Source organism: Erinaceus europaeus, chromosome 1 (genome assembly GCF_950295315.1).
Source record: "Erinaceus europaeus chromosome 1, mEriEur2.1, whole genome shotgun sequence".
Classification (NCBI taxonomy): domain Eukaryota; kingdom Metazoa; phylum Chordata; class Mammalia; order Eulipotyphla; family Erinaceidae; genus Erinaceus; species Erinaceus europaeus.
The window spans coordinates 15224423-15239352 of record NC_080162.1 but is presented as its reverse complement, the minus strand read 5'-3'; the positions used below and the strand labels follow the sequence as shown (position 1 = coordinate 15239352).

Below are 14930 nucleotides of genomic sequence, written 5' to 3'. Positions count from 1 at the left end.
TGGTGCTGGGTTATATAAATTTTTAGTGACTTTTAAAATGTGGGTTTTTCACCAGTCTATTCCTTCTGTGCCCTAGTCTTAAAGCTACACGGAAGAAAGTCACATGTCTAGTTTCTGTTTACCAACAGCTTCTCATTTGGATTCCACCAAGCTTGTGGTTTCCACCTGTCAGGAGTATTGTTGGAACCATATCCACTGACATATTTTCTGAATGCAAGTATATTGTTTGTGTTTGTTGTTTCCTGTGCTCATAGTAAATCAAAGTGAAAAGTTTAAGAATATATAAGTTTCCTTTCAAAATCTGTTTTTCCCTAATAGAGTAGTAAAAGTGGAAGAACCATGCCAAACATTCTTGATGACATAATTGCTTCTGTTGTTGAAAACAAAATTCCACCAAATAAAGCTTCCAAGATAAATATAAAACCAGTGCTTAAAGAAGAATCAAGAGAAAGTGGAAAATCTGCCAAGGAGGAAAATAATAAATTGCACAGTGATATACCACATTCTTGGATCTGTGAAAAGCATATCCTGTGGCTTAAAGATTATAAGAATAGTAATAATTGGAAGCTTTTCAGAGAGTGTTGGAAACATGGACAAGTGAGTATTTTAAACTGAAAAAATAGATCACTGGAATTGAAACTGGTTCAATAGGCAATAAAGGAGATAGTACTTAGAACCTATGTCTTAAATGTAAGATACTAAAAAGATTACCAAAGTGAATATTTCATTGCTGTTGTTTTTGTTCTGATTTGTATAAACGTGCAAGGAATCACTGAGTGATTTCATGTTTACAAAGTTTATTCCTGCTTCCAGTTTTTATTTGCATTTTAGTATAGTTAGCAGAGCATATCTTCTGCTAGCATGCTCACTAGTAGAAGCATATTTCTTGGGGCCAGGTAGTGGCACACCTGCTTAAGTGCACACACTACAATGATGAGGACCTGGGTTCAAGTCCCCGGCCCCCACCTGCAGAGGGAAGCTTCACAAGTAGTGAAGCAGTACTGCAAGTGTCTCTCTATCTCGCTTCTCTACTTTTTTCTGTCCTATCAAAATATAGTTTTTTTTTAAAGAAGCATATTTCTTGAGCTTAGAAAAAGTATGTAGATGCTTTTGTGTTTAATATTTATATAACATTTATTTATAACTAATTTATAATCCTTGAATGACAAATTCCCTGTGTAATTCCTTGCTGGTAAAAATGACTTCTGATTGACCAAATTTTTATGCTTATAGATTTTTTAAATGACAGTTTACTATATTAATTTATAATTATAAACAAAATTAAGAATTCATGACTTAGTGTTTTTATGTTTTTATCATTGTTGGTTTCTGAAAAATGGTGCTATTTTGTTTTTGCTATTTTCATTCAAAGATAATTATTGAGCACCTATTAAAAGGTAGTCTTCAGAGTTGGGGAGATAGGAAAATGGTTTATAAAAGATCTTCCTGCTTGAACCTAGAGGTCCCATTTTCTTTCTTTTTTTTTGTTTATTTTTTATTTCTTTATTGGAGAATTAAAGTTTTACATTCAACAGTAAGTATAATAGTTTGTACATGCCAACTCTCACTAGGTCCTCTGTCATCCTTCTTGGACCTGTATTCTCCCCAAACACCCACCCCAGAGTCTTTTACTTTGGTGCAATACGACAATTCCAGTTCAGGTTCTACTTGTGTTTTCTCTTCTGATCTTGTTTTTCAACTTCTGCCTGAGAGTGAGATCATCCCATATTCATCCTTCTGTTTCTGACTTACTTCACTTAACATGAATTTTTCAAGGTCCATCTAAGATCAGCTGAAAACGGTGGTGTCACCATTTTTTATAGCCGAGTAGTATTCCATTGTGTGTGTGTGTGTGTGTGTGTGTGTGTGTGTGTGTGTGTACACACACACATACATACATATATATGTATATATCACAACTTGCTCAGCCAACTCATCTGTTGTTGGACACCTGAGTTGCTTCCAGGTTTTGGCTATTACAAATAGTGCTGCCTAGAACATATGTGTACACAGATCTTTTTGGATGGGTGTGTTGGGTTCCTTAGGATATATCCCCAGGAGAGGAATTGCAGGATCATAGGGTAGGTCCACTTCTAGCCTTCACTACAGAACTACTGAGAGTTCTTCAGACTGTTCTCCACAGAGGTTGGACCAATTTACATCTCCACCAGCAGTGCAGGAGGGTTCCTTTGATCCCACAAAGATGTCCCATTTTAAACCCAACGCACCACCATAAGCCAGACTTGTGGTTAAAAGTAAATTCGAAATACCAATCCCTGTATTGGGCATTAGGGATATAAATAATGAGGCTTGAGGAGTCAGGCTGTAGTGCAGCCTTGAGAGTACACATTATAGTGTGCAAGGGCCTGGGTTCAAGCCCTCAGTTCCCACCTCCAGGTATTGAAGCAGTGCTGCAAGTGTCTCTCACTCCCTCTCTGTCTCCCCCTTTTCTCTTGACTTCTATTTCTGCATATATAAAATCAAATTTTAGAGTTGTCCAGATATCTTTTAACATGTATCTCTTTATTTATAAGCCTGCAGTGGTTTCTGGTGTGCATAAGAAGTTGAACATTAACTTGTGGAAAGCAGAATCAATTAGTCTTGATTTTGGAGACCACCAAGCAGATCTCTTGAACTGCAGAGATAGCATCATTTCAAATGCCAATGTTAAAGAATTCTGGGATGGTTTTGAAGAAGTTTCAAGTATGTTTTATTTTGATTTTTAACATATGTCTTAAATGATTGATAATCTTTGAAATTTCTGCATTTCTATAATACTTCCTACATCTAAAAAGAAAGATGATTAGAAAAAAGCTTTTCTATGATTTCACCGAAATTTCCTTTGACTATAAATATTCTTACATTAAACATTTTAGGCCATTTTATAAAACTTGGAAAAATGATTTAACAGAAAATATTATAAACATGAAAATTAAAAATTGTCTAAATAACAATTAGTTATTTGTTTAAAAGATAGTGTTTGTAGTACTGCAGGTGAGTCTGTGTCCAATATTTGAATATTAGAAACAAGTCTGAATTCTGATCACATGAGCATTCATTTAGTATTTACCATATAACAGTTGTTCATCTGTCTTTTCTTACATTACTAAAATGATTAACATTGTAATAATTACTGCATTCCTTACAGAACGTCAAAAAACAAAAAATGGAGAAACGGTTGTTTTAAAATTGAAAGATTGCCCTTCAGGAGAAGACTTTAAGACTATGATGCCAGCAAGGTATTTATTTTAAAACTTCTCTCAAAAAAAATTTTTTTTAATATCCTTTATTTTTATTTGTGTTACTATTAAGAAAGAACCATCAGTCCTCCACTTCTGTGGCCTTTTCTTGTTTTTGCTATGTTAAAGATCTCACACATACAAAGCATGTGCTCCACGTATGAGCCATCTCTCTGGCCTTAAAACTTGTCATTTTGGCTCTTGGCTTTCTGATGTCTAGCCAAGGTTTATCCTTAGTAGTAGTAGAATAAGCAAAGTAAGTAAGGATTGCTTATTTTGTAATAATTGCTAGGCACTGTCTTCCCCATTAAAGATAAATAACTTAAAGATCAGACCTAATCCCTGTAATCTCAGGAAAAAGTGAAAAGTACTCATCTGAATGGAAAGGAAAGGCTATGGTTAAGCTTATGGATATGGTTGTGGAAAGGATACTTGGTTAAGATCTTTCTTCTCTTAATTCTTGAGATTTAATTTGCACAATTACAGTTGCAGTCAGTATCACTTCTTTATTTTTATTTATTTGTTTTTCCAGAGCACTGCTCAGCTCTGGTTTATGGTGATATGGGGATTGAATCTGGAACTTTGGAGTCTCAGGCATGAGAGTCTCTTTGCATAACCATTATGCTGTCTCCCCTGCCATCACTCACCCAAATGTCAAAATCAAATGTTAACTGTCTTTTAAGGAAAGGTCTTGTGTTTAGAGTAACTCGAAGCCCATGTTTGAAGGCACTTGAATATGCAAATCTTTATTCTAAAGGAGGCAATATTGTTATTCTCTAGATATGAAGACCTTTTAAAAAGCTTGCCATTACCAGAATATTGTAATCCAGAAGGAAAGTTCAATTTGGCCTCTCATTTGCCAGGATTTTTTGTCCGTCCAGACCTAGGACCCAGGTTGTGCAGTGCCTATGGTAGGTATATAATTTTGTTTCCTTTGCTTGGAATTATGTGAAAGTTTAACTAGCTCTATCCAAAGAGAAATCTTCAGAAGATTCTTTAAAGTATTAAATTTATTCTTTTAAAGAATTTGTTGAAGTTTTTCTAAGGAATTATATATATTATATATAGTATATAATATATACTATTAGTAATAATAATAACCCTGGTAATTTAATTTTTTGCACTGGTGCTCATTGCCTGTACCATTTTGCTTCTGGCAGCCTTCATAGCTCCAGCCACCTCCATAAGAGAGCTATTAATGAGGGAGCGAGATAGACTCTGCTCCCCATTTATGACTCCCCTCCAACCCTACCCTAACACATGGGGCCAAGGGAATAAACCTAGGTCCTTGCACATGGTAACACGTATGCTTTCTTTGAGTCAATGTTACAGATTGTGGGTGGAAGTGGGGGGGAGCAAGTTTAAGAGTAAAGTAAAACTTGGCAGTTGGGCAGTAGTGCAGAAGGTTAAGTACAAGTGGCACAAAGCGCAAGGACTGGCCTAAGGATCCCAGTTCAAGCCCGGGCTCCCCACCTGCAGAGGAGTCGCTTCACGGGCTGTGAAGCAGGTCTGCCAGGTGTCTGTCTTTCTCTCCACCTCTGTCTTCCCCTCCTTTCTCCATTTCTCTCTGTACTATCCAACAACAACAATAAAACAAGGGCAGCAAAAGGGAATAAATAAATATTTTTTTAAAAAAAGTAAGACCTGGGGAAAGCTTTGCAAGCAGTGAAGCAATGCTTCAGGTGCCTCTCTCCCTATCACCTCCTTCCCTCTCAATTTCTGGCTATCTCTAACCAATAAATAAATAAAGACAATAAAATAAATTTTTAAAAAAGTAAAACTAACTTAGAAGTCAACTTTGCTCATATAGCTGATGTTGGGAATAATCCCCAGAAAACACAAAGTGTTCTGTCAAGTAAAGTTTTCTTTTACACACAGGCGTAGCTGCTTCTAAAGATCACGACATAGGAACAACCAATCTACATATCGAAGTCTCTGATGTTGTAAACGTTCTGGTCTATGTTGGCATAGCAAAAGGAAATGGCATTATGTCAAAAGCAGGTAAAGAAACAAGCAAAAAATGATGGGTTTTTTGAATAGTTGAATAACCTGACTTACTAGATTTGTCTAGAATTTGTGTCCCTGAAAAACCGCAAATATTACAAAATAATTGTAAAAACTGGGGAGCGGGGCAGGCGGTGGTGTACCTGGTTAAGTGTGCAAGGACCCAGGTTCAAGCCCCTGGTCCCCACATGCTAGAGGAGAGCTTCATGAGTGGTGAAATAGAGTTGCAGGTGTCTCTCTGTCTCTCTCCCTCTCTATCTTCCCCCTTCCTCTCTCAATTTCTCTCTGTATCTATCCAATAATAAATAAAATTTAAAAAATAATAAACTGAAACTTGTAATCATTAAGAATAAAAAGGGTGGGGTTGCAGGTTCCTCAGATACAGCCATTGAGAACTTTTTTTGTCTACATGCAACTTTATATAACATGCTCACTTTTTAGCATTTTAGAAGAATTATCTTAATGCTTTGTAGAAATGACAGTGCATGAAATAGTTACCTTTGGTTACAGATTAGTCATGATGAGTTCATTCCTTACTTCACTGGTCCTGTTTTCCTGGTATAAGACAGAGATGTAGAGACCTTTACCTGCCTTACTCCGTGTAGTTAGGCCGCCTAGTATGGGTCAGGAAAGTCCTTCATGAATTATAAGGTGGTAGCTGATATCAATCATTGTTATGACTGTGTCCTTGAAACAGGAAGAAAGTTTATTTTTATCTCCTCCTCCTTGGTTTGCAAAAAACCAATGAACTGGGAAGATTTCAGTCATCTAGCACCCAGTGAACACAATGTCTGTGTACTCTGCACATAATTCTGACAGTTTTGCTATGTAACTGATTTATCTCCTCTTTTAAAGTGACCGAGGTACTGTGTTGCTCTGATATCAGGAACTTGGCTTTCTGATAATCTTTACTGACCAAATTGGGGGCAAAAAAAACTTTGTGTTATAGGAATACTCAAGAAATTTGAGGAGGAAGATTTGGATGACATTTTAAGAAAACGATTAAAGGACTCAAGTGAAATACCTGGTGCTTTGTGGCATATTTACGCTGGGAAGGATGTTGACAAGATAAGGGAATTTCTCCAAAAGGTATAATTTATCTCTCAACACTGGACAATACTTTTTTTTTTAACTATAACTTCACTTGTTATTCAGCAATAAAAGATCATTAAATAATTTTCTATCAAAAGAGAAAGAAATTCTGTTCCTTTTAAAACCTGTTTCACATTGTTTTGAATGGCAATTTCTATGTTCTCCACTCCTTCCACCCCACCCCTTAAAGAAAAGAAGTCTGGTGATGACTTAGGTGCTATCTTTGCAGAACAGAAAAACAAATGTGTCATAAAAGCTGTTTTGTCACTTTACTATAAAAGATAATTTCCTAGTATATTGCACCAAAGTAAAGGACTGGGAGGTGGGGCAGAGAGGTTTTCAGGTCCTAGTGCCTGGTGGTGGAGGAAACCTAGGCTGGGATGAGGGTGTTTTGCAGAAAACAAGAGAAATTTTACATATGTACCAACAGCTGTATCCACTGTAAAGCACTAACCGCCTAATTAGCAGAATGGCTATGCAAAGAGACTCTCATGCTTGAGGCTTCAGGGTCCCGGCCAGGTTCAAGCCCCTGTACCACCATCAGCTAGAGCTGAGCAGTGTTCTGGTTTAAAATACATAAATAGTGCAAAGCGCAAGGACTGGCGTAAGGATCCCGGTTCGAGTCCCCGTCTCCCCACCTGCAGGGGAGTCACTTCACAAGGTAGTGAGCATGTCTGCAGGTGTCTCTCTTTCCCCCGCCTCTCTCCATTTATCTCTGTCCTATCTAACAGCAATGACATCAATTACAACAATAAAAAGACAACAATGGCAATAAAAGGGAAAATAAATTTAAAAATTTTTAAATTAAAAATATATATAAATAAATACTGTAACTTTAGTTTTTTTTAAGCCAAATGGAAAAAATCTAAAGCAGGTAGGGTTTTAATTTTTGTTGGTATTTCAGTATTTTGGGCTTTTGGCCCTAGGTAACAATTCTTTTCTGTGTATTTCTTGATACCTGTTTGATCAAACTGAATTTTTGAGTAAGCATACCATTAATTTTGTTAAGACACAGTGAATGAAAGTAATAATCTCCCTCAAATAACTGGTTTAAACCCTTTGCACAAACAGTTCTTTTTGTGTGTATTAAGCAGAATTCTTTTTTTTTTTTTTTTAATTGTATTTCTTTGATAGAGACAAAAGTTGATAGAGAAGGGGCAAGTAGAGAGGTATTTGTTATGGGTTATAAGTTTATCACAGTAACTTATCCTTTGTTACCTCCCTTAACAAAAATTTCAAGGTCAGGAGAAAGTTTATGTTCACATGTGAATGGTTTTGTTTTGTTAGTAAACTCATCTTTTCCCTCGCTTTCGCCATACTTCTGAATCAATTACAAAGAAGGAATGATATGGATAGAGACTTAATAGTGAAAGGATTACAGAGAAAGGAAATCTAATTCACCTGGCTATCCTACTACCTTTATAAGAAGCAGTCATTGTTACAGAGGATTCTGAGAGTAAAACTTGTAAACAAAGTTGAAATTCATATGAACTTCAATTGGAGTGTATGGTTTTATTTTAATCCATACAGATTTCAAAAGAACAAGGCCTTGATGTTCTACCAGAACATGATCCAATACGTGACCAAAGTTGGTATGTGAATAAGAAGCTCCGCCAAAGACTGCTTGAGGAATATGGAGTTAGAACGTGTACTCTTATTCAGTTCCTTGGTGATGCCGTGGTCTTACCAGCAGGAGCACTTCATCAGGTACATAAAAACTTGTAAATACAGCAGTTAATGAGAGAACCAGGTTTTTTTTTTAAATATTTATTTTCACTTTTGTTGCCCTTGTTTTTTATTGTTGTTGTAGTTATTGTTGTTGTTACCGTTGTTTGATAGGACAGAGAGAAATGGAGAAGGGGGGAGAAAGATACTGCAGACCTGTTTCACTGCCTGTGAAGCGACTCCCCTGCAGGTGGGCAGCCGGAGGGGCTTGAACCAGGATCCTTAAGCCAGTCCTTGCGCTTCACACCCCTTTTTAATTTTTTTTAATTGACGTGAGACAATTTTTGTCTGATGGTAGTGTGCTGAAATCTAATTTTGAAGACTTCTTAGAGAGAGAAAAACAATGATGAGACTTAAACTACAGGAGGGGGCAACATGAGTCAGAATATTTGAAAATATATTTGCTAAAATTGTGTTTTAGAATTCATATGATGGGGCCAGGTGGTGGTGACCCTGGTTGAGTGCATGTTACAGTGCTCAAGGATCTGAGTTCAAGCTCCCGGCCCCCACCTGAAGGGGGGAAGCTTTTCGAGTGGTAAAGCAATGCTGCAGGTGTCTGTCTCTTTCTCCCTCTTCCCCCTCAGTTTCTGGCTACCTCTATCCAATAAATAAAGATAATAAAAATTATATGACTACAATGAATTAGTGATTGGAAAGCAAAATATAAGTCAGTTGTATTGAATAAATTATTGTATTCACTTATTTTATATTCTTGTGAATTTAGAGATTAAAAATTAAAATAGTAATAAGTGGTTATGAGCAGCTTTCTCACCTTTACTAGTAAATACATGTTTGGATATTTTGTACTACGGCTTTCTTTGTATTTTGATTGCTGCTTCTTACGTATTTTTCTATGTAAAATGGTTCTCATATGTGCTTTGCAATATATTCTTCCAATTTGCAACTTGGCCTTCCATTTACTTTTTTTAAGTTATTTATTTGTTAATAAGAGAGCAAACGTCAGAGCATTATTCTGGCACATGGAATGCTGGGGGTTGAACACAACAACTTATGCTTAAGAGTCCATTGCATTATCCACTGTGCCACCTCCTGTTCCCCATCCTTCTGTTTCTAAATGGTGTCAGACAAGGAATAAAAGGCCTTTTAAATTTTAATGTGCTCACTTGATTTTTTTTTACTTTTTTAATTATTATTATCTTTATTTATTGGATAAAGACAGAAATAGGGTAGGGAAGATAGGGAGAGACAAAGAGAGACACCTGCAGCCCTGCTTCACCACTTGCAAAGCTTTCCTTTTGCAGGTGGGGACTGGGGCTCCAGCCCATGTGCACTATAACATGTGAGCTCAGCCTGGTGCGCTACCACCTGCTCCCTTTTTTTTTTTTTTTTTTTTGACCTCCAGTCACTGGTGCCGCTTCTGGCAGCCCCCCACCCCTTTCATTCGATAAGAGAGAAATTGAGAGGAGAGGAAAAGACACAGGGAGAAACCTGCCTCACTGCTTGTGAAGTGCCCCTGCTTCAGGTGGCGCGCGGGGCTCCAGCCTGCGTGTCCTTGGCTTAGCCAGATGCGCTACCCCCCGTCTCCTCAATTTTTACTTAAATGTGCCATTATTTTTTATTTTTGCCAAGCCCAAGGTTACAAAGCCCCCCCCCCTTAGATTTTCTTCTAGAAACTTATCGGCTTCCATTTACATTTGCAGTCCACTTTTATTTTTTAATGTATTGATTTTAGCTAGAGACAGAAGCAGAGAAAGAGACGACAGCTCTGGAGCTTCCTTCAGTGTGTCGGAGGCCAGGCTCAAGTCTGAGTCAAGCACGTGACAAAGAAGTACACTAGCAAAGGTAGCCAGTGCACCAGTTTTTTCTTTTTAATCTTTTGTAGAAAAGTTCCATCTAAAAAATAATTTTGTTGTTTTAAAGATTTTTTTGAAAATACATGTTTATTTATTCCCTTTTGTTGCCTTTGTTTTGGCATGAACTTTTATTGATATGTTTCTTGTTGCATATAATACAGCGTATGGCCAGTGTTCAATTTTTTTGCATGTGGACTTTCATTTGTTCCAGGAAAATTTTTGAAAATTAAAAAAAAAAGTGTTTTGGAAATGTATTTATATCATTTAAATTGTGCTAAATATACTATATATACTGAACACAGAATAGATACTTACAGAGAGTCGGGCAGTAGCGCAGTGGGTTAAGCACACATGGCGCCAAGCATAAGGATCCCAGTTTGAACCCCAGCTCCCCACCTGCAGGGGAGTCGCTTCACAGGCGGTGAAGCAGGTCTGCAGGTGTCTTTCTCTCCTCCTCTCTGCCTTCCCCATCTCTCTCCATTTCTCTTTGTCCTATCTCACAACGATGATATCAACAACAACCACCACAACAATGAAAAACAACAAGGGCAACAAAAGGGAAAATAAATATTAAAAAAAGAATAAATAGATACTTGTTACACCGCAAGGTTCATAATGAAAATGCATAATGAAAATGCAGGGGCTGGGCAGTGCCACCACACCTGGTAGAGCCTGGATGTTACAGGTTTGAGTGCTGCAGGTGTCTCTCCCACTCTTCTTCTCTATCCCCACCCCACCCTCCCCATTACACACACTGTATCCAAACAATGAATAGTTTTTAAGAACAATTCATTCTGAGCTCGAGATGTAATCACTCAACACAGATTTCATGTTTGCCCAGGGCTCAGCTGATTCTACTTTGTTGGCAGCAGTAGGGAGAAATTCGGGGAACCCACTCTTCATTTTCTTTTGACTCTAGTTTGTTCCCTTGCTCTGTTTTTTTCTGTACTCCATATAGGTTAGCTCACTCAGGATTTTCCTTTCATACGCGTTGCTTCCGTGTTCCTTGTACAGTTGGTTGAGTCGACAGTGACTCTCTAACTTGTTTTTCTGGAAAACTTTTTTGTATGTGTTCGGAGGATTGTTCTGGGTTTGTTTTTTCTTTCCTCTAGATACAGGATGAGAAATAGGGAGAGGGAGACAGAGATGGAGAGAGATCTCCACACTACTCTACTGCTCCTGAAGCTTCCTCCCCAGATGCTCCTATTTTGTGGCCTGGGATGTAACCTGGGTCCTTGCACATGCTAACTTGTGTCAAGCGAGCACCTCCTAGCCTCAGAGTGCTTATTAGTTTCTGAATCACTGAGAGGACTACAGGCTGCCAAAGGATTAAAGACAAGTACTTAGTTGATTGCACTGATGAGTGAAACACTGTTTTCAATTAGAATGTTTGTTGTAAATAACAAGAGTATCTACCTTGAAAAATGAATAATTTAGGATCTGTCTGGAATAATTTCTAGCCTGTCTGGAAGACTCTTGGAAAACATCTTTTCATAACTCAACAGCATTTTCCATTTAGAAAATCCGTCTACTTGAAGCTTTTGATGCTTGGGGGGGAATAAGCTCTGTCAGTTTTATCCCACATATTTATCTTTTGCCCTTTTTGTCTGGGACTAGGTACAGAATTTCCATAGCTGTGTTCAGGTAATTGAAGACTTTGTGTCTCCAGAACATCTTGTGCAGTCATTTCATTTAACACAGGAACTCAGACTTTTGAAGGAAGAGATTAATTATGATGATAAACTTCAGGTAAGAGTTGAATTTTCTAACTTTCCATTTTCCAGTTCTGCAGATTTTTATGTTCATAAATACGATAATACTTTTGTCTCTTAGATGGTTATTAACCTAATATTAGGAAGTAACAACCGAAATGTAAAATAAATATATATTTTATTATATTTCACTTAGGTTTACAATACCTTTTTTACCTTTGTATATTTTTCTTAAATTTCTTTAATGGCTTTCCTCCATTAAAATCTTGTTTTAATCTAACATCTTTCATTTGTTAATCTGTCTTAAGATGAAGTAATTAAAAATACCAATATCTCTTTCAGGTTAAAAATATTTTGTATCATGCAGTCAAGGAAACGGTGAGAACTTTGAAGTTACATGAAGATGAAATAGAGGATATGGAAGAAAATTAGACAGGTTTAGTTTGTTGAGGCCGTTTGCCTGGGTGGGGTTACTTGCTCTTAAATGACCGTTTGTATGCACACTGACTTGAGTGTCATAAAGCCCTCGGTGCCAAGTTCTCTTTGTAGTCATCGCTCACTGACACCGCAGCAGTATAGCATATGTCACAGCGTCTGATGCCATGTCAGCTATTAACACAAGCTCTATTTTAAAGCAGCCTTCACCGCTGTCTTTGTACTATAGTGTATATGATGTTTGTGAAAATGCCAGATTTAAAATAATGTATTTATTTTTGGAAAAATACAAAATCCTATGCTATATTGTTGATCAAGTGTAAATGTGACCTTGTACAGTTTACTAAAATAACTGCTATTTTTCACTACATTGAGACAGTTACTGTGAGAATAGGACACAAACACCAGCTGTTGCCTGCATTGGGGAAATTGCTGAACTGCACAGCAGTCATGTCATAATCAGAAAATTACTGCCAAATAATTGTAAAATTTGTAAAATACGAGTATATAAAGTAGATACTAAATACAGACACTTCAATATTTTGTTGAAGCTATTGACTGTATAATTAAACATTTTCAAAAGGTGTAATTTATTTAAATTTGTCTCATTTTGGTAAAATTTATGTGAACTTTTAAAGCTAAATATTAAACTTAATATGCTATGTAAATATATACATATATACATTTAATGATGTATTTTTTTAAAACATTGGCTTGCTTTTATTTGTTAAAGTGCAAGTGTTACATACAGCTTTGTACATTAAAGTTGAAAGGGGTTTTACATTTTCCATTAAAAAGACTTTATCAAAAGTTGAGTTGTTTTCTTCTTTTGACATGGCATACCTACTTTGTCACCATCAAAGTGGGTGCCAGCATTTCTCATGATACAAAGTTCTCTTTGGGGATTTTTCTCCTTGTATTCTTATTAATAAGCTTTTTTTTCCCTTTTTTTTTTTTGCTTTGTCTTCAAACTTACATATGCACACATCATCATAAGTAAGTGCCTTAACTTAAACATTCTGTGAACTAAAGAAATTAACTCAGGTGGGGGTCAGGTGGTAGTGTAGCGGGTAAGTGCATATGGCGCAAAGTGCAAGGACTGGTGTAAGGATTCTGGTTTGAGCCCATGGCACTCCACCTGCAGGGGGGGTGGGGGTGGGCAGATCACTTCACAAGTGGTGAAGTAGGTCTGCAGGTGTCTATCTTTCTCCCCTCCTCTCTGTCCTATCCAACAACAACAGCAGCAATAACAACGATAAATAAGGGCGACAAAAGGGAAAAACTAGCCTCTGGGAGCTGTGGACTTGTAGTGCAGGCACCGCCCAGCAATAACCCTGGAGGCCAAAAAAAGAAGTTAATACAGGTGACTCCAACATTAGTTATTTTGTCATACTTAATATTTTTAAAATCTTTTTGTGATTTAATAGTAAAGTCATGTTTAAATTTAAAAATACCCTAATCATGAGTTTTAAAAGCCAAGTTGGGACTGGGTGGTGGTGCAGTTGGCAGAGTGCACATGCTACCACTTGTGAAGACCCCAGTTGAAGGCCCTGGTCCTCATCGGCAACAGAGAAGCTTCAGAAGCAGTGGAGTGCTGCAAGTGTCTTCCCTCTCACATCTTCCTCCCTTTGTCTCCACTGGGAGGAAGAGAGGGAAGCAGCGGGGAGAGATTACCAGGATGAGTGGAGGCATCTGATAGGATCCTCAGCTCCAGCAATAACTCTGATGGCCAAAAAGCAACAAAACCATGGTTCTAAGAATGTGCAATTGATTTATTATTTTTTATTTAATAGAGATCTGCAGCACTGCCTCACCACTATTAAATCTTTCCCCCTACAGTTAGGGTCTAGATGCTGGAACCTAGTTTCTTGCACATAAGCACTCAGCCAGGTATGTCGCCACCCAAGCACCCCTCTGGTCCCTCCCCCGCCCCTTCATAACAGCTGTTAGTACAAGTGAACTGTTGGTATTAGGGCTTCATTTTGGAGAATTTGTTAACTGATTGTGTAGAAGAGCCCAAGACAATCAGAATGAATTGAGTTATGCTCCTGATAAGTTGCTTTAATTTGGACTCTTGGTTATGGGAGAAGAAAGCCAGAGTTGATGAAGTTCCATTTTGTGTGATGTCAGGGACCAAGCCCAGGGTCTGACACAGCCACTGAGCCACCTTCTGGGCCCTGGAGTCTCAACATTAATAACTAACTGTTACCTATTGGCTGTTTGAGGTCCATATGATTTTAAGTATTTGAATTTTACTGGAAATGTTTAGCCCTCCATTGACACAGTATCATAAGATAGCATTTCCATCTGATAATACATAGCTCTAAAGAAAAAGGTGGTAATCAACATTAAGACATTGCAAGGTAAGTTTTTGTTTTTCTTTCAAGATTTATTTACTAGAGAGAATCCCAGAGCATTGCTCTGGCATGTGTATCCTGGGGGCCATCACAGATGCAAGTCTGCTGCAGCCCCATCTTTTTTTTTTCTTGTGGAACTTTTTAAAATATTCTCTTTTGTTGCCCTTGTTTTGTTATTTTTCTTGATTTAATTTATTAATGAGAAACAGAGAGAGAAAGAGCCAGACATCACTCTGGTACTCTTGAGTTCAGTCCACTCTGGCACCGGGGATTGAACTCAGGACCTCATGCCTGAGAGTCCGATGCCTTATTCACTGCGCCACATCCTGGACCACTGTTGTAGTTGTTATTGATGTTGGATAGGACAGAGAAGGGGAAAGACACCTGCAGACCTGCTTCACCACCTGTGAAGCGAACCCCCTGCAGGTGGGGACCCAGGGGGCCTGAACTGGGATCCTTACGCCTGTCCTTGTGCTTTGCGCCACCTGCGCTTAATTAATCTGCGCTACCATCTGACCCCCATCTCTTTTTTTTTTTTTTCCAAAAATGTTA

The 14930-nt window shown here is 37.8% G+C and overlaps 1 protein-coding gene across 5 annotated transcripts in view; it reads left to right on the top strand.

Moving 5' to 3' along the window:
• Positions 1 to 12831, top strand: part of JMJD1C (jumonji domain containing 1C) — a 185643-nt gene extending 172812 nt beyond the window's left edge. For 4 of the 5 annotated variants that reach the window (XM_016185673.2, XM_060192673.1, XM_060192816.1 and 1 more), the window contains 9 exons: positions 319 to 597; positions 2535 to 2703; positions 3149 to 3239; positions 4020 to 4150; positions 5118 to 5240; positions 6193 to 6332; positions 7866 to 8042; positions 11492 to 11623; positions 11929 to 12831. In XM_016185673.2, the coding sequence (XP_016041159.1) occupies positions 319 to 597; positions 2535 to 2703; positions 3149 to 3239; positions 4020 to 4150; positions 5118 to 5240; positions 6193 to 6332; positions 7866 to 8042; positions 11492 to 11623; positions 11929 to 12018 (1332 nt within the window). In that variant the 3' untranslated portion in view covers positions 12019 to 12831. Of the gene's footprint in view, positions 1 to 128; positions 288 to 318; positions 598 to 2534; positions 2704 to 3148; positions 3240 to 4019; positions 4151 to 5117; positions 5241 to 6192; positions 6333 to 7865; positions 8043 to 11491; positions 11624 to 11928 lie in introns of those variants that run through there. The other variant, XM_060192895.1, reaches the window with a different exon arrangement.
• Positions 12832 to 14930: the final 2099 nt, after the last annotated feature.